The following is a 20,273-nucleotide window of genomic DNA, read 5'->3' as shown; positions in this document are numbered from 1 at the left end:
CATGACAAAAATACAATGGACAATTTACACCCGATTAAGGGTATCATAATGTTGAAAGCTTGGGGAGTAACTCTTGATTGTATGTGGTATATAAAGAACGCTATATTTTAAGAAGTATTTTACTCCTATTCCTTAAAAATGAAGAATTGAGAAATTTATTTATTTAAATTTTTTTTTTTTTGGTCTTTTTCAGACAGGGTCTCCCTGTAGCCCCAGCTGTCCTGGAACTCACTATGTAGACCAAGCTGGGCTTGAACTCACAGAGATCCGCCTGCCTCTGCCTCCCGAGTGCTGGGATTAAAGGCGTGGGCCACCATGCCCAACTATTTATTTATTTTTACAAAGGGCTTAAGGTAACAGATTCATGAAACTGAATAGCAAAAAGACATGGGTACAATGGAGTCCTATGAAGTAGAGGTATGTGTCCCCTATGGAGGTATCTTCATGTAAAACTTTCAAATATTTCCCTGGGCCCACTACAAGTTTGCAGCTTTTGTATGTGAGCACCCTGAACAAGACAGAACAGTATCAAGCTGACTGTTCCCAGCATCTAATACACCACAGATACATGGATATCTGGTAAATGGTCAGACTTTAATAAGCAAATCAAAAATGACTCCTCCCCAGGAGAACTATTCTCACTGAGGAGACAACACTTAAAAAATTCAATAGTCTAGATACCAGTGCAGGATTTGGGGGAAGGGTTAGAGGGATTAAAGGAAATCTGCAGAAAGTAGATGGGCTTCTCCCATCCTTGAAGATAGTACTTTGGTTTAATTAAGTGGGGGAAAGGGTGCTAGGCAGAGATGAGGAGAAGGTGGAGTATTCCAAGTTAAGGAAGGTCTAGAAGGAGGAAACAGGCAAGGATGCTGCAAGGAGTCTAGCTCTGAGGGAGAGAATAGCCTTGCATTAGTGAGAGATCCAGTGGGCAAAGCCAGAAGTTTTAAACATGTTTCAGTGTACCTTTCCTCCCCCTGAATGTTGTACTGTCAGATATAGATAATAGATGTAATAAGTCCTTAGGGAAAGAAATGTAGTTACATGTGTCATGAATCATTAAACTTTAAATAGCAAAACCTTAAAATTCTTGGTCTTTGGCTTAGAATCCAAGTGTATTTGAACACTGAGTTCTCTTGTGTCGCTGCATGAGAGCAATTCTTTTCACCATTTAAAATTAAATATACTGCTGCCTGGAATTTAATTTAGTGCATAGCACTTAATACTCTATTATTTATACCTCTTACCTGTTCTAAAGTATCTGAATTGGTTTTACTATATAATGACTGAAATGGAATTTAGAGGCAGGGGAGCTCTTTTGCTGTCCTAGGTTCAGTGACTAGTGCTTGAGAATCAAACCAATAAAAGACAGCATGATTTAAAAACGAATGTAATCACACATATGTGCAAACAGATGTGACCCAGGAGGCAGTTAGAATTGAGTCATGTACCGGTTCAATGGGCAGCAGTGAGTAGAGGTTCTAGATCATGATTTCTTAACTAATTAGTCAAAAGTTACTTCTCACTTTCCTCCAGGACTTATTTTACAATGCTGGAGGAACTGCTGCAGGTTCAAGTTCAATATGTGTCATCAATAACAGAAGCTATGGGGACCCACACAGCACCCAGAGTAAAGGCCAGAAGGGCTGGGGGAAACAATGCCTGCTTTGTCTTTCCCTACATGGAGGGTTTGACTGAGGGGTATTCATAGCTGATAAATGTATCACCCCATCCTAACTTCCAACTCCCCAGATTACTGTTGGCAATCTTGAATTATACTTCTTTCCTTAATTACAATATTGATTTAAATCACTTAAAATAAGTAATAATTTGATGAACGTGGGTTTAGGAGGTGATCCAGAGAGATACGAAGGGGGATAGCACAGCATATCTCTGTTCCAAGGAAGTTCTAGATCCTTCACTTACAGGATCTTAATTTTCATAATGTCTGAGGTAAAGGCTGATTAATATATGAAACCAAACTTTCCAGTTCTAGTCAGGCTTGCAAGAACCTCAAACATTATCCTTGCACTTACCAACGCTAATTTTTCTACCTTTTCACTTGAGAAATTTTGGCCCCAAGTGTGACTACAGAGGCGCTAGCTCACTGAGGCTGCCGTTAGTGAGCAGCTGCACCCCACATGTGTTCTGAGCCGGATGATGAAACTACTGTGGTGTTCTGTTGGTGACCTTCAAATAGATCAAAATCATATTTATGCCCTTTCTAGTGTTTGCTTTTTGGTGAAGAGAATGAACATTAAATGGAGTCTGTTTGTTTAACTGGGGTCATTTGATCCTATTATAAATTTATAGTTCAGGTCAGTGATTCTAAATATTCCAGAGGACCAACACTTAATACCCAATTCATAGATTCTTAAAAAAAAAAGAGAGAAAATATTCCTCTTGTATCCATTATTAAAGAACAAATAATAATGAACATACTATTAAGAACTCAGTTATATATTTGTTAAAGAATTCAGGTATTTCGTATGTGTCTATGTGTAGATGTGTGTATTGGTATTGGTATTTGGTGTCTTCCTCAGTCCACCTTAAAATTTTATTTTTATTTTATGTATATAAGTGTTTTTCATGAACTATCCAGTAAAAAAAAAAAAAAGAGATGACGACGTGTCAAGTGAGAAAATGACCTCACTTCTCATCAAGAAAAGATTACCATTAGACCTCCAAATGATACAGCATTTGGTAATTAACAGAACTTAATAGAACTTACTCAAATTTTCAAGCTATTAAAAGCTATTAGCTAATTAAATCTATTCAAAGAGGAAAGAATGAAGAGTGAACAGACCATCAGAGAAATGTGAATATTCTGGAGTCCAGATTATGTATCTTTGTTTAAATGGTAATTTTGTTCTTAAATGTTACATGTTAAAGTTCAACATGGCCAATGGCTGGTTCCCTTCTTTTAGAATTGAAGTCTTAATGGAATGTGACTTTGCTCATTTATTTATATGTTGGCTGCTTTTGTGCTGTAACGGCAGAAATGAATAGTTGTAATGTATGCTATCTCAGTCTCTTCAGACTGCTACAACCAGATACCATAGACTGGGTGGTTATAAACAGAAACTTATTTCTTATCGTTCTGTGTGCTGAGAAGTCCATTTCAGTTCAGGCCCAGCAGATTCAGTTTGGAGTCATAGGGCCATGGTGGATAAATGGCCTCCTTGCTTGCATTCTGTCAAGATAGTGTAGGGAAGTTCTCTGGAGTCTCTGTATAAGGGCAGTATTACCCTAAAATTATTTCTCAGAGGCTCTATTCATATGATAGTGTGTAAATAGTATGTAAATACTATCACATGAGGGATTAGATTTCAACATGAATTTTGAAAGGGGCATAAGCACTGTCTACAGTGATATGGCTCACAAGCCTAAGTCATAGACTTATTTAGCTCTGTAAGACTCTTGCCAAGCCCTATTCTAGAACTCTTCATTTGGACTAGCCAACAACTCTAAGGATTCCTGCTACTGGATAATTCTGGTATCATGGTTCATTGCTGAGTCTCAGAGCAGGTTGTCTTTGGTTTGCTGGTGCTCAAATTCCTTGTGTGTAGGGAGGATGTAAACAATGCCCCACCTTGTTCCCAAGGACAAACGGAGATACAATTCCACCAAAATGCACTCTGGGAAGCAATTTCAATGAGTTTATTTGGTTTACTTACAGAGCAATATGTAAGGGTTTATTTATAGGAGTGTTGGTGCACTCTCCTAAGGCCTTACTGTAAAGTCTTCAGTGAAGCACGGATGATGGCTTCCCCATAGTCACATAAATAAAGACCCTCCCTTAGTCTTTCCCAGTCTATATACTATATATACTGTAGACTTTGTCTCAGGCCACGTGCAGTTAGGGCCAGATTATTTATTATAGGTTGAGAGATTTGGTTTGGATACTCAGGTGATGGTCCCATGATTCTCCCTGCCCCTCTTATGCAGAGGCATCATCAGTCAACAAGGCCAGCAGGCAGAGGAAGCTGAGCTCTGGAAGATGGCATCTGTCTATTGAAGGATGGTCCTATACAACACTGGTTATCTCAGATCCTTATCCTGCATGTACACATCCCTGCTCTGTCTTTGAGAAGTCCCTACACACCTTTACCTCTCCCACAGCATCTTTTTCTCCTCAATGTCTTGTAAATCCCAGATGTTTCATTACCGCAGACTTCTCCTCCCTCAGCACAGCAGAACTGCCATCCTCCGTGGACTCAACTCTAATAATGCTGGAAGACTTCCAAGCAGAACCCTCGAATGTTCAAGTGTGGGGTTTAATATCCTGTGTCTCCCTTCTCTTAAGATCTGGGTATTTTGTTGCTTATTGTTTAAAGCCTGAAAATACCTGCTGACATATTTTTCCAGATTTTTTTTAATGAGGTGAATCTGATATTGGTTACTTTGTAATGTAACTAGAAACTGCTTATGCAGAATCAAAGATCCTAGAAAACAGGCTATTCTGATGATTCTACTCATGCTTTTATTTATGACACTTGCTGAATTATCTAATCATTTTCATGCTAACTATGCCTAGTTCCCATAACCAACCTTCAGACCAAAACGGCCTGGGGATAAGTCATTACATGATAGAGATATATAACCAAGGCAGACCCAATCTTCAAGCAGTTCAAGGTAGTAAACAGAACAGACACTGGACATATTCTGTGCTCCCTTTTGAAATCTGGAACATGAAACATACAGAATTAAAGGAAATTAAAATACAAGACTGGAATTCCTCTATGCCCCCCATATCATCATTGCTTAGTGGTTGGGGCCAGTTGTATTAGTAAGAGAAAAACTAGGTACTTTTAGAAAACTATTACAGTTAAGTCTGGCAAAGGTTAACTTTTCCTTTGATTATAAACTATTAGGAATGAATTAGGCATATGGTGTTTTTACTTTCAAGAGATCAGTGGTTTTAGAAGCAGTAAGTTTAGTTTTATGACTTTAAAGTTATGTCTGAGGTCTAAGAACTAAGTGATACTCAGAACTGTGAACAGGAACTGCTGACCTCATCCTCAAAGATGTTACCTGTGTTCTGGTACAGGTGGTTGTCCTAATGTGTGGGGGGTGTGTGTGTGTGTGTGTGTGTGTGTGTGTTAATATACCCTGAAGGTTTATCTTCAGATTCATTCGGTGACACCGACCTAGGGTTCACAAAAGATATACCACAGCATGCAGCCTACTTCCTGTCTAAACATCATCAAATAAGGGTAGGATGAGGATATTTAGAAGAAACCTTTAAATATAATTAAAGTTAACCTGAGCTTTTGATATAGCTTCATAGGGATATTTCATTCAGAAGAAAAAAAATGGGTGGCTCCTCTACATGTTTTATCTGGAGTTTGCACTAGCGTAAGGATCACCATTCTCTGCTCCTCCAGTTCTACAGATATGACCAGGGGACAAAGTCCCCTGAATAGTAGCTCTAGACATGTAGGCCTGTGAGGCTGGTGGCAGGAGCACACTTTGCTTTGATTTGTTTCTCTTCAGTTAAGATCAGGAATCAGCAAACACTTCCTGCCAAGGGCCAAAGAGTAAGCATTTGGAGCCTTGTGGTCACAATCTGTCCTAACAATTCAATCTCATGGTTGTTAGCAAAAAAGCGGCCACACACAATGCATAAACAAATGAACAAATGAGCTGTATTATGATAAAGTTTATTTATAAATGCTTAGCCTAATTAAATGCAGTGGCACACACACACACACATGGGCTTGTTGGTAAAAAGAAGATGTTTGGAGAGGAGGGAAGAGTAAGAGGGCAATGTGATCAAAGTACATCATAAATATCTAACATGTATATATGAAATTGTGAAAGAATTAAAACAGTTAGATGATTGGAATTTGATCCATGTGCTATCACTTGCTGGTACAGATAAATCTAGATAGGGTTCCTAACATTTTCAAGAGGCTGGAGAGATGGTTCAGTAGTTAAGAGCAATGGCCACTCTTGCAAAAGACCCTGTTTTAGTTCCCAACACCTAAAAGGCAGCTAATAACCATCTGTAACTCCAGTTTCAGGGGATCTGACACCCTCTTCTGGCCTCTGTAGGCATTGCAGAACACAGGTGCACTTACATGCAGGCAATACACTCATACACATAATAAAAATTAAATTTTCAAGAGCTTGAATTGTTTTATTTCTGAACTGTTATACCCACTGAGTGATTTCTCCCTACCTCAGTTGATAAAGTTGTTTGTTGATAGCTCATTTTCTCTCCAGAGGAACTAGAGTAGTGAGAACTTGTGGTGCTATCTCTACATCGCTGAATCACATATAACCTCAAAATAAAAACTCCCTTCTCTTAACAGGTAAACGTGAAACGTGAAGGGTGAAGGGGAGCAGTGACCGCCAAAGTGGGCTGAGTGGGAAACCCCAGTCCACATTGTGGGAACGGCCCTGCATTGTTTCCAAAGATGCTGCTGAAGTAGTCTCTGCCAGCACCGCCTGATTTACTCTACCAAAGCTCTGAACATGGGCTGCATGAAGTCAAAGCAAATGTTCCCATTTCCTACCACACTGGACATTGAGAGGCTACAAGAGATTCAGGAAGGGTTTATGCTAGACAGCTGCCAACCTAGGACGGCTTCTCCAGATACCCCCAAAGTCCACGAGGAAGTGAAGGAACAACCCAATACTGTGATGGTTGAATATGCAGAGGGCCTGGCCAAGGAAATCATAGAGGATGCCATGCAGCAGTGGGCATGCGAAAACATCAAATACTACAACATTCCATACATCGAGAGTGAGGGCTCTGACCCCATCAATGAATGACATTTCCTGAACTGTGGATGTAGCTGGTGCTAGTTTAAATACATGAAATAAGTTTTAAAAATTCCAACTGGATGTAAAAACATGTCTATGATAATGTTATTAGTGTAGGGATGCCTATGATGAAATGTGATTTTTAAGCAGTTCTATGTCAACAGCAATCTGCATCTGCTTGGTCTTGAATTATGGTCCATGGAAGGGCTGGACAGGTCTTGTGACACCACAATCAGCTGTATGTCACAGCACTTTCTTCTGAGGCAGTGTTGGCATTACCAAAGAAAATGTTGAATAAAAAGTGCCCAAGTTCCAAATAGTTATTTTAAAGAACTGACTTTAAGATGACTATTTCTGTTAATTTATAATCAAAAAAGCCCAGGTATGAAAAGGATTTTTCTTAAAATGTTTTGGCAAGGGAATGGAACTCCTGCCATCCTGATCCACAAAAGGTTGAGTTTGTTGAAACCACTGTCAAGGATCCCCACTTCCTGACATGTTACCTACCATTAGGAAACAACCTGTGCAGAAGAAGGCCACCTTAAACCCCATTCTCAGTAAGAAATTTATTTTTGTAGATGAAAAGTATAACTACCACTTTGAGCCTCAGGATCTTAACTACTGCTGTTATTGGATGACTCCGCACATAAAGCCATCTTAAAAAGACATGTTATAGAAGTCATGACATTAATGTTCATCACATTAAGAGGCTCTTAAGTATCTTTTATAAATGTTAAAAATAACAGAAACCCAGTATGCAAGGTAAAATTAGGGCTTGGTGTCAGGGCTAAACACATGAAGCCTTACTGTCCTAGGGACAATGGTACAAGGGACTTGCTCCATTTTGTCACTGACTCATGAAACCCAGATTGCCGTGGGTTTTTTGTTGTTGTTGTTGTTGTTTTTTTCAGTAACACATGCCATTTTAGGACATTTTAGGCCATACATTATGCTATTTTCATAGCCATTTTTTTAAACTGTCATAGTGTACACACATCTTTTTTTAAAGGACTAAAAACTGTTTAAAGATCAATAGTAACAGAAGAGTTAGGAGACAGGGAGGAAAATGCTAAGGACAAAATCTGAAAGAAAATAGTGCTGAGCATCTAGAATTACATTTCATGAAGCTATGCTAAACACTGAGTTTATAAATGGAAAGGAAATGAGTCCATTTATGTTAGACTTTAAAGATAATGCACCAGTGTCATTGACATCTAAAGAATGATAGAAAAAGACATAATGTCTTTAATGAACTGAACATGTTATTTGGCTTTTGTCAGTAGGCAGAAAAGCTACCTCTAATTTTAATACTTTCATACCTGCAGTCAAATAGCGTGAATCCACCAAGTTATAGGAGCAAAGAAATAGGCGATTGATGTGCCATCCTTCAGTTTGCTTTTGGATCGATCATTCCATGCAAATTTCAATGAGCCCTGGGATTCAGACTTCTCACTACACTTAATCTAGCAGACAAAAGAATTGAAAATGGCTCCTGCTCTTACAACTACGTGCACATAAGGCCAAGTTTTACATAAGTACGTCTAACTTATGAGGGGAAGTACAGTTTTGAGTGTCTTTACTAATGACTCATGAAAAGCTGAGATTATACTATCTTTCATTCATTTTTTTCATAGGACACTTGTGGCAAGGTCATTTGCCATTTAAAAGTATAATTAAGGATATAAAACAATGCATATTTTGGTAAGAACACAAAGATATAGAAAGCAGCATGTTCCACTAAATCCTTTAATTTGCCCAGGGACAATGGCAAGTGGGTCTGAGTTACAGCTAAGTATTTTAGCTTCAGGTTTATTTCTTTGTCCTGTGCTTATCCTTCAAGGGTAGGACAGGAAGGCTCCAGATCCACATCTAGCGAGAGGTCTACTCTGTGCTGTCACCCTCTCTCAGCAACTGCAGTGGCAGTTTTTCCATGGTGCAAGTAAAATGCCCTCACCCTGAGTCATGCTTTTGTAACGATGTACATAATATCTTCCAAGATCTATCTTTGAAATATATGCTGAAGTATGTCAACCCATGAACAAGAAAGTACAAAACTTACACACTGGGTTAGTGGATAAATCATGTGGGAGAAGAAGAGTTGAATAAACAGAATTTATACTCCATTGGATAGTTATTAGGATAAAGTTTGGCCTTGATGGCAATGAAACATATTTAGTAAGGAATTAGGCGCCTCTCATACCTTTATATTCAAGCATTTGATCTTCACTTTCTTGAGTGAGAAGAAAAAGAGTCCTGTGAAGTGGATCCTGAAAGACTCATTAGCACTTGGACAAGGGCCTGTTTGGAACACGAGTGTAAGGGCAGAGGCACCTCTATCAGCAAAGGGACCTCCAGGGCAACTGTGGCAGCATATGGGCAGAGGAAAGAAATGACTGATTCCTTATTTACGAGTCTCTCAACCCCCAGCGTGCTTCACTGCTCCTTCCTGCTGTCTGCCTCCTGTACCTCTCAGTCACAGGCCTTTGATCCTAGAATTCCCCTTTTAGTTGCCTTGTCAGTTCTCTCCAATCTGCCTTGGTTATTACCATATAAAGCACAATTATGAAGGGGACAAAAATGATTCTCTTAGGTCCAAAGAAATACTTTGTGTCAAATTATCTTGTAAGCACTAAAAATAAACACAGAATTAGCATGATACTCATACCCTACTTATCAATGACATTTGATGAGAGGAGACAGAGTGCACATCTACATTGTATTATTTTAGGAATCGGAAGTTAGAAACATAATTGCTGCCTAGAAACAGTACTTTATAAAGTTCTAACAAATACAGTGTCTAAACAAAATGCTCTCATCTGGTCTTGAAATGACCAAATAAGCCATGTCTTCCTTGGAGCCACAGCACTGGCTCTAAAGAATAAAACTGTCTCTTGATTTATAGAACTCAAGTTCTGTTAGCAAGTTTTCTTCCCAATGTTAACTATGAAGTAGTATTTTTTTCCCCAAATATTTTTGTGAAAACATTTTTTGTAACTGTAATAAAAGTCTAGTTGCAATTAGCTGTCAGTTATCATTCAATTGAAGCAAATTCTTTTCAACACAGTACACTTTGGCATTTTTTAACATAAAACCTTATATTCTGTATTGCTACCAAGTATGAAGTAAATAGAAGTGTACTTGTACAGATAATTTCTTGGGTCATTAAGGTCTAATTTAGGAGCTTCAAAAACAGAAATGTAGAGCATGTCCAACACCATGGCATCTGTATTTCAGACCTGTTCTGTACTGTTTGGAAGGAAAAGCCCTCATGTCAAACAGACTAAGAACTGAGAGAATTTAAAGCAGTGGTTTCGAATGCAGGGCATGAGCCTCAGTGCCCTTTTCAGTTCTGTTGGGTTTTTGTTCTTATACATCTCAAGTTCTCTTAGTTTGCAGGAGTTTGGAATTAAGGAGACATTACAGTAAGTTACAAAATATGATTAGCTGACTTTTAATATAAAAATTGTTCTGACTTAGAAATTTAAGGACTTTAGAACTCTTCACAGTTTCTTGCATACCTTAAAAACATCCTGTTGAATACCAATTATTGAAAATATTTATGTTTTAACTGTTTAATTATCACACGAAGGCTTAGTGTAACTTACAAAAGGCAGTATGTCTATCTTAGAGACAGGAATTTCTTAATTCCTCATTCTTCCAGATTAACAAATACTGCATATAACAAGAATACTGTTTTCATTCCCAACAGGGGTAGGTATTCTGATGACTTTAGGAAAGGCTAAGGCTGAGTTAACATTATAAAGAAAAAACTTCAGAAGACTTTTTTTTCTTTACTTGACATTTTTAATGTTTATAAAAGGAACTCTTCAGGGTGAAGAGATGACTCAGTGGTTAAGAGCACTGGTTGCTCTTGCAGAGGACCTGGGTTTGATTCCCAGCACCCACATGGAGGCTAACAACTATCCATAACTCCAGTTCCAGGGGATCTGTGCCCTCTTCTGGCTTCTATGGGCACCTCATGACATGGGTGCACTTACATACATGCAGGCAATACATTCATACACATAAAATAAAAATAATTAAAAAAACTTAAAAAGAGGAACTTTTCTAGTACAGTATTTTTAAATACACTAACAGGAAATTTTATGAGGCATTAACATAGTACTCCCTCCTCCAAATTTCAGGGTCTTTATTTTTTACAATCATAGTATGATATATACAATTTTGCTAACATATAAACCATATTGAAAAGCAAAGTTCCCATTTTAATTAGATGTAGTAACTCAAGAATCTCTACAACCCTTAGAAATTTTCCATCTTCTAAAAAAAGCTAATAACCCATTTCTGATCAAGATCACGGTAAACACTTGAGGCTTTGCAGGTTATCCAATCTGTGCTGTAGCCACTCACAGCAGTCATAAATAACATGAGTAAAGTTATGTTGCAATGAAGCTTTACCAACACTGACTGATATTTGAACTCCATGTAACTGTCATATCATGAAATATTAGTCTTTTGATGTCTTTTCCCAATCATTTCAAGATGCAAAGACCCTTCCTAGCCTGCAGACCATTTGAAAACAGGCAACATGCCAGATCTGGCCCTGATGTGACTTGCTGATCCTTGCTCCAAAATATACCTTAGAAGTCTGGCCACCTCAGAATTTCAAATCATTGCTTCCCAGGGATTTAAAATAACGATTTAAATCTTCATCAGTGACTTCTTTAAGATCAGCTGGTTTCCATTTTGGACTCTGGTCTTTATCAATTAGAACTGTCAAAGGAAGGTAGAGACATCAGCACATCTTTTTCTATTATCAGATTTGAATTACTGAATTGACAAACGTATCTTTTACTAGGCCTATTTTTCTAAGGCACATTTTTTTTTCCTACAAAGCTTAAGCTCTTATGCATTTTATATTTTTCTCCTAAGTTAAACCCTCAAAGCATCTAGCTAGGCAATAACATACTTCTGATGAATGGTGTGGGGATTTTCTCATCTGTGCATCACATATCTAGTTTTAATAAAGCCTTCTGTACTAACCCACTAGCTTAAACATTCCTTTTCCTTCCTTAGACAAAACTATAAATAAAATTTCCATGTTATAGACAGCTAAACCAGTGTTGCTGTAGGCAAAAGGGAAGACGAGGGAGGGTGGAGGGCCAGGGTCTGCCTTCTAGCCTTATCCACTTTTGGCTTGGGGAGTAAAGTTAATCACATGTAGTGGAGGAAAGGAGACTTCATGCATAATTAAATGTAGACATTGCTGTTCCACCAAATAGTCTAAATCAGCTCTGAATTTAAGAAATCAGACAACTGTCAGGTAATTACGAAACCGTCCACTTCTCCTATTTCAGTGTAGTCATCACTCAGGGTGGCCACATAATATCCCCACAGGATTCTAAGTATGAGGCAATCTGTAACCTCTTAAAAAAATTAAAAAGTGCAATGTCCATTTCCTGGCTTTAGTAGCACTCTATAGTTCTGTAGATGTTATTTAGGCACCTGGGTGAGGGGTATACAAGAGCTGCATGCTGTCCCTTCCAAATACAAGTGAATCTACAATTATTTCAAAAAGTTTAAAATGTATGGTTGTGATAGAAAGTAGCAGTCATGCCTAAAATGTGTATAATTCTAGTGAAGGACAGAAATACTCAAATATATGAAACTCCTTTTTTTCTTCTATTGTTTCTTTCCTTTTTCTTCCCACACACACACACGTGTGTGTGTGTGTGTGTGTGTGTGTGTGTGTGTGTGAGCGAGAGAGAGAGAGAGAGAGAGAGAGAGAGAGAGAGAGAGAGAATGCTGGGTAAGCATTCTGTCACTAGGCTATAGTCCCAGCCCTAAATACCTATATACTATATACAAACTCAATCAACATTTAGAAAACCCAACCCAAATTAAGCATAAAAAGCTAAAAAGTTAGAGCAGCATTCTGGGAACCAAGGAAGGTGACAGCCTCCCAACTTTGGCAAACTGGGAAGGCAGAAGCAGGAAGACAGTTCAAGGCTAGCCTAGACTATATAGGGACCATCTTAAAAAGTCATGGCTAAGTTCAATCTCCAGCTACTCCCTTACCCTACCCACATACAACCCAGAAAAACAAATATGCAAAATACATGCAGAAGAAAATAGCTCATTTTGTACAAGGAACAGCTCTCTTTTATAAAGATAAGGGCTCTGTATAAAAAGGAACTGTAAAAGTGTGCTAGAGAAAAAAAACATCCTGCTTTTTCTAAATATGCTGCCTTTTGAGTTGATAAGTAGAAATGCAGAATATACTGCCCTGGTCTTCTCCCAGTGATACTAACTGCTCAGCTGCAAGAAAGGAGTGGGGAGGCAGGGTTTGTGTGGGAGGCAGGGTTTGTTGTGCAGAAGGAAGCTTTATGTACAACAAAATCTGGATATTAGAGGGGTGTTTTGTTTCTGGTATTTTGAGATTTTTGTTTTAAGATGGTGGTCTCTCATTGCCCAAGCTGGTCTGGAACTTGTGGACTTACCCAGTCCCCACCTCAGCTTCCCAAATAGCTGGAGACTACAGGCATACACCACAATGCACCACCATACCCAGATTTCTTTTTGCTTTTTCCATTTTTTTTTTTTTGTCTTACTGACACAAGGTCTCCCTGTAGCCCCAGCTAGCCTTACAGAGATCTGCCTGCCTCTGCCTCTGGAATGCTGGGTTTAAAGGTGTGCACCCAGCCATACCCAGGTTTCCATCAGAGGCTTTTGACTGTCTACTGTCAAATTCTGAAGCAGATCAGCAGTGAGTCCCTAGTCAGTATAAACAAAGACTAATCCTGGGACATTCTTTCCATACAACTCTTTCCTTCCCTTTAACTGCTCAGGCTGATACTATCTACCTCCTTGGGATTCCACTGAAGGACATAAGGAAAGAATACTAATCAAATCTGTGCTGTTTTCTTGTAAGATAACAAGTCCTGCCTGTGCAGGCAGCCAGTGTTTGCAGCATGTGGTAGCTCTGAGCTCTACTATCCTAATTCATCTTCTATAACCAGAAAGAAGTTCATTCTGGATGGTAAGAGTACGGATGTTTAACAACCATCTTCCTAATTTGCTAACTTATTTTATCTAATTTGGTGACATATTTTTATAGTTAGTAAATTGTAGCAAGAACACTAAACAGTTTTACCCAGAGCAGATGTTACTCTCTGAATAAAGAGTCTATGCTCAAAGAAGAGGCAGCATATTTTCTCATTTAAAAAAGTGAATTGAGCCAGGCATGGCTGTAATCCCAGTACACATGATGCTGAAGCAGGAAGATGGCAGGCTTGTGACCCATCTGGCCTACATAGAGAGACCTGTCTCATAATAAAAATTCTTTTCAATTTTAGAAATAAAAGTAGCTTTACAAGCATTTGTTTTGTGATTTAGCATTCTAATTCTCATCAACTTCAATTCTTTTTTCTTAAAGTAACTGAAAAATACCTAAAATATCTGAAAATAACTTTTTTTAAAGGGCTATCGTAACATATAAGAAATATTTCAGCAACAAGCCCAAGCAATACACAAGTCCTCCTAAAACCAGAGGCCAAGATCCTCATCTGCATGCATCAAGGGAATTAGTAGGGAAAATGTATATTTTACTTTATTTCTAAAAACATAACCACCACCTGCTCTGACTCAAACCCATGAGTCTTCCAAAAGGACTTGAACCCCGTGCTTATTTCTGGTATTAAATCATGCCAGAAATTAAGATTAATTTTATAACAGCAATAGGTATTTATCAAATCTTAGAATACAGTAAATATAACCTTCCATTCAGAAAAATATTTCTGGGTTGGAGGATGTAGGTCAGTGGTACCTCAGAGAAAAGGGGGGGGGGGAGAGGAGGGAAAGGAAGGGGAAAGAAGGGAAAAGAGAGGAGTTTACCAGCACCTCTCCCAACCTCAAGTCATTTCTGATCACTCCCTTCCAACTTTGGCAAACTTGGGAGGCAGAGACAGGAAGATAGTTCAAGGCTAGCCTAGACTATATAGGGACCATCTTAAAAAGTCATGGCTGAGTTCAATATCCAGCAACTCCCTTACCCTACCCACATACAACCCAGAAAAACAAATATGCAAAATACATGCAGAAGAAAATAGCTCATTTTGTACAAGGAACAGCTCTCTTTTATAAAGATAAGGGCTCTGTATAAAAAGGAACTGTACAAGTGTGCTAGAGGAAAAAAAAATCCTGCTTTTTCTAAATATGCTGCCTTTTGGGATGATAAGCAGAAATGTAGAGTATACTGCCCTGGTCTTTTCCCAGTGATACTAACTGCTCAGCTGCAAGAAAGGAGGGGGGAGGCAGGGTTTGACCACTGCCCGATCAGACAAGACCAATAAAAAAAGGGAGAAAAGAAGAGGAGTTGAGGGCTTCTTGGCTGAGAATAAATGTGCCTTTAAAGGCCTCGGCAGCAGGGCTTGTTTACAAGTTCATGACAATCCATGCAGGGGCAGGACAACTTCTGATACATACATCAGAAAGCAGTGACAGGTAGGTGAATTTGAAAAACATTCATTTGGGAGACTGACTTTCCTATATATAAAACAAATATATCTTAAAAAACACATACAACTTTCAATCTTTCTACAAGCTCAGTTTTCACTAAAACAAATTAACTGTTTATGCTCACAAATCTTGTTTCCCTGACAGTCAAGAAGAAAGTACAACTACTTGTTACTTACCGGCTCTGACACCTTCATGAAAGTCATGACCTCCCTGAAAGAAAATTGAGATTGCATGGAGTGATTTCTGGGCAGCCTTACTCTGGATGATCTTTCCACCCGCCTTGGCATCTGACTCCCATAACTGCAACCTGACAATGACACTCAGAAACTGGACCCCTCCTGATAACTCACTTCTGATCATAACCTCCCAACCTTAACTCACCTCTGATCACTTCCTCCCAAGCTTAATGGCTCAAGCGAGTCTACTCGCACACCTTTGCTCCTCCTCAGGTCAGCGGACCCCAAGACTCTCCACCCGAGCTGGCTTCACCTTGTTCCTCATCCAGCCCAAGATGCTCAGGCCACTGATATGACCACTTGCCTTGGAAAGTGTCCTCAGCTCCCTCAAACCTTTACACTATGACAAATTTCCTGCACCAGCTGAACCTTCAAGCTTAAGCTTCCTGTAGAAATCACAGAAATGTGAATTTCACTTGAAATTCATAATTTATAATCACAAATCTAAAATAGACACAGAAAATTGCTCAGAATCGAGGATCTCTTCCACTCCCAAGATGGAAGAGATCGTGGGAGTGGATCTCTTTCTCAACTTCTGCCTTTCTCAGGCTCTCAGCTGAGCACATAGCCTCCATTAACAAAAGAGAAGCCCCCAACACCACATGTTCTCAGCACTAAGACCCCTGCAGCCAGTGCAGCCACAAGCACCTGCTCCCCTTTCAAGCCTCCAGACGCTTGTCGCTGTCTTGAAGGTCAGTGTTCTGCAATCCAGCTCTCAGGAGCTTTTCTTGGGAAAGACCTTGTCACGGAGGTGGTGTGACTAAATGGCTGAGTGCACGCCCTTCACATACCTGGGTTCACAATGTGTTCTACTACACAGCGACAGCATTACCTAGTTTCTTTCATGAAATGGCCACATCAATACATCAATCACAGATTACTTTAATCCTTGTCCTACAGAGTGTCTGACACATACTATGTGTTCAGTAAATGCTAGTTATCCAGTATCACTATAATCTTTTTTCTCTTTTGGCTCATTCCCAATCATTTATAACCATAGTCTTCTATCTTCCATCTTACAAAATAAACCCCATAATACCAGATTCTACTGATTTCTTTTTCAAGAAGAAAAGGCCGTATACACATATCTCCATTTCTTCTTCATATCCCATCCACTTCATTTCACCTCCAGCTTATGGCACTCTAACTTCTGCCTCTACCACTCTGAAATGGCTTGCTACGATCTCTCATGGCTACAAACCTTCCTCTGAGGATTGCCTTCACTGGTTCCCATAGATTTTGGTATATCATGTTTTCATGTTCATTCAATTTTATTCAATTCGACTTCCTTTTTTATTTCTCCAATGATCCATGCATCATTCAATGATGTGTATTTATCTGTATAGTTTCAATTGCTGTTGACACCTAGCTTTATCCCACTGTTGAATAACAAGGAGTTATTTTCCCGTATTTCTTGCGTTTGCTTTGTGTCCCAAAATATGGAATATTTTAGAAAAGTTCCATGAGCTTCTGAGAAGAATGTGTACTCTCTAGTGTGTGGGTGCAATTTCTGTAGATAACAGGTAGGTCCATTCAATACGTGATGTTGTTTAAGCGTAATATTTTTGTTTTATTTTTGTCTGGATGACCTGTCCATTGGTGAGAGTGTGGTAAATGAAGTCACCTACTAATGTGTTGGGGGTTCATCAGAGGCTTTACTGTCTAGCAGTATTTATTTCATAAAATTGAGTGTATCCAAGTTTGGTGCATATATGATTAGACTGTAATGTCCCCTCTTTTAAAAAATGTTTACCATTTTTATTTTATGTGTATGAGTGTATTGCCTGCATGTACATAGGTGCACCTATGTCATGCAGTGCCGTTGGAGGTCAGAAGGCATTGGATCCCCTGGAACTGGAGTTATGGACGGTTTTAGCCACCATGTGGGTGCTGGGATTCAAACCTGGGTCCTCTGCAAGACCAGCCTAGTGCTCTTAACCGCACAGTCATCTCTCCACCTATGTAATGTCCTCTTGATGAACTGTTCCTTTGATGAGTATGATACCTATTTTGCCAATATTAGTCTAGCAACCCCGCTTGTTTCTTCATCCCATTTACATGTGCCCACTCTTTTACCAGATAGTGTCTATCTTTGTGGTGAAGCATGTTTCTAGGAAGTAGCAAAAGTAAAAAAAAAGTTTCTTTTTTTATATATTTTTTTATTTATTAAATTTTTTGTGTATTTCATATAGAACAGTTCAAAACTTCCCTCAATCTTATCTGAAGGGATGTTGGCAACTGATTAGTGCTGAATGAAGAAGATGCTGATCTTCCTAAATCAAGGGACTCTAGAGAGGCTGACTAGACTTAGTGGATGGACTTGCACTGGGGAATGGCTGGGTATTCTGTTTCTTAATCCAGTCTGCTAACCTGTGTCGTTTGATTGGGAAGTTAAATCATTGATACTCAGGGTTATTATTGAAAGATGTGTATTGACTCCTGTCATTTTGTTGGTTTTGTTGTGTTTGTTTTCCTAGTCCCCTATTGCTTAAACACTGTGTCTTGGATATGCTTTTCCTCTTCATCTGCAGCATTCCTTCCAGTATCCTTCATGGGGCTGGGTTGGTGGTCTTAAATTCTTCTAACCTGCTTTTATTGTGGGTTGTTTGTTTTTTCTCCTTCAATTATGACAGAGAACTTTCCTGGGTATAATAGTCTGGGTTGACATCTGTGTTCTTTCAGAATTTGTAGTATATCAGTCCAGGTACTTTTGGCTTTCAAAGACTCTGGGGAAAAATTAGGTGTTAATCTTACAGACCGGCCTTTATATATGTGACTTGGCCTTTCTCTCTTGCAACTTTCACTATCCTTCCTTTGTTCTGTACATTTATGGTTTTGACATGTGATGTGAGGAATTTCTTTTTTGATCCTGTCTAATTTGTGTTCAGTATGCCTCTTGCACCTGAATGACATCTCCTTTCCAGAGATTAGGAAGTTTTCTTCTACGATTTTATTAAAAATATTTTTTATGCCTTTAACCTGATTTCTTCTTTTTCTATACCTATAATTCATAGTTTGGGTCTCTTTATAGAATACCCAAAATCCTGTATGTTCCCCATGGTTTTTAAAAACTGATCACTTTCTTTGATTGAGTGATCCAATTCCTCTACCTTGTCTTCAAGCCTTGATAGTCTGTCTTCTACTACTTGCTTATCCTATTCTGTATTTTACATGTTCTACAATGAATATATTTTCCTAAGTAGAAAATAACAATGCTCTGTAAAAAATTCTTACCATACATGCTTGAGTTAGCCGATATTCCATAGTTAGTACTTCCTGCAAGGTCTTTGAAGAGCCCTCCATGAGCTGCCTTAGTGTTATCTTTAGGGATGTCGGAGACATTCTATTAATTACCTTTGAAGGAAAAATATTATTTTTACCCAGGTGCTCCTTTGTTATCCGTAAGAAGCAAGCTGAATTTCTATGTAAGCCATATTAAAATTTCCCTTTAGAGGGTAGAAAGAATACTAATGCGTCTCTCAACTCTCAGTGAAGCTTCCTCTTCCAACAGAGCAAGATTAACACAGAAAACCACACACAACTGACCAAAATGTAGAGAATAAAAGACTGCAGAGTGTGTTTCCCTGGATAGGATTCCTATATTAAACCTTATCCACTCAGGGCTCAGGAACCATTGCAGAAGAGGGGGTGGAAAGATTCTAAGAGCCAAGGGTGATCGACAACCAAAGGAAGCAGAGTTTTCTAGGTGTCTGGTAACTTGCACATATGACTTAACAGCAATGGTGACAGCATAAGACCACGCAAACTCAACTCAGACAAAAACCCAGCATAGAAATGGGGAAATGGACAAGAAGTTCCAACCTCAGCTGAGGAACTATGGGCAGCTGATCACTGCTAGGTGAGGAAGAGTTGGTCTTCTTTACGGGAGTGATGCTATCTAGGTTGACTAGGTTCCACTGAATGAACTCATACCAAAGGACATCTGGGGACATAAACTTGACTTGATAGGCCTTAACATAAATGACAGAATGCATGAAATCCAGTGGGGGGCTATGGTGGGGTAGAGATAGGGGAGGGGATCTAAATATGATTAAGATGTATTAAATGCAAAAAAATTCAATAAAAATATATAATAAAAATTTAGAATTAAAAATAAATTTTCCCCTTAGAATTTCCTTCATATTCCAAACTCATAAAAAATTGTGCCTTAGCTTAATTCTGCCAAAGCACCAAACGAATTTTTTCTAATCCATTACAAAAATAAAACCCATCAACCCACCAGTGGAAAAAACTTATAGCTTAGTAAAATAAGTCTACATTTTGGGTTTGCCTGGCATAAATTATTATCTCTAAAGCTAAATAAATAGTGATTACAGTTAAGAAAAATGTTATCAACTCTTAATGTTCATAGAAGACACTTTATCTCAAAAACTTGCCTCAAAAATGGCAAGGCAGTGAAGTGGGGCAATGTGTCAGAAACCCAGAAAAGCTGGGAGGGATGAAAGAACTGATTGAGCACATTTCCTTAGCTCTCAAGAAAATAAGTAAAAAAGGAAGAAGTAGGGAGGCAGCAGCTTGCCTCTCCCAACTGTGACTGAGTGTCTCAACTGAAGCAGACCCTTCACCTCTCAACAGCTCTACTCACCTTGAATAAAAGAAAACAGTTCATGTTAATATGGGACACTCTTCTACATTTCATTTAAAAATAAGAATTACAGACCTGACTCTTTAGCTACAATGGCATATAACTTGTTTTAAATTTAAATATGCTATTTATGACTAGTGTTCCAAATCATCTGTATGACTGTTGACTACCTGGCTAATATAGGA

General features: G+C 38.8%; 2 protein-coding genes across 4 annotated transcripts in view; one reads left to right on the top strand and one right to left on the bottom strand.

Moving 5' to 3' along the window:
- Positions 1-10,626, top strand: part of CUNH2orf88 (chromosome unknown C2orf88 homolog) — a 15,254-nt gene extending 4,628 nt beyond the window's left edge. Inside the window, exon 2 of the mRNA XM_008835624.3 lies at positions 6,315-10,626. Coding sequence (XP_008833846.1) covers positions 6,478-6,777 — 300 coding nt within the window. The 5' untranslated portion in view covers positions 6,315-6,477 and the 3' untranslated portion in view covers positions 6,778-10,626. The remainder of the gene's footprint in view (positions 1-6,314) is intronic.
- Positions 10,627-10,901: 275 nt separating this feature from the next.
- Positions 10,902-20,273, bottom strand: part of Hibch (3-hydroxyisobutyryl-CoA hydrolase) — an 80,080-nt gene continuing 70,708 nt past the window's right edge. For all 3 annotated transcript variants that reach the window (XM_008835621.3, XM_008835622.3, XM_008835623.3), the window contains 3 exons: positions 18,717-18,836; positions 15,423-15,456; positions 10,902-11,502 (listed from right to left, as the gene is read on the bottom strand). In XM_008835621.3, coding sequence (XP_008833843.1) covers positions 11,387-11,502; positions 15,423-15,456; positions 18,717-18,836 — 270 coding nt within the window. In that variant the 3' untranslated portion in view covers positions 10,902-11,386. The remainder of the gene's footprint in view (positions 11,503-15,422; positions 15,457-18,716; positions 18,837-20,273) is intronic.

The sequence above is a fragment of the Nannospalax galili genome, unplaced genomic scaffold, assembly GCF_000622305.1.
Source record: "Nannospalax galili isolate Female #2095 unplaced genomic scaffold, S.galili_v1.0 scaffold115, whole genome shotgun sequence".
In the NCBI taxonomy this organism is placed as follows: Eukaryota; Metazoa; Chordata; class Mammalia; order Rodentia; family Spalacidae; genus Nannospalax; species Nannospalax galili.
Note: the sequence above shows the minus strand (reverse complement) of the source record. Positions and strands in the feature narration are given on the sequence as shown.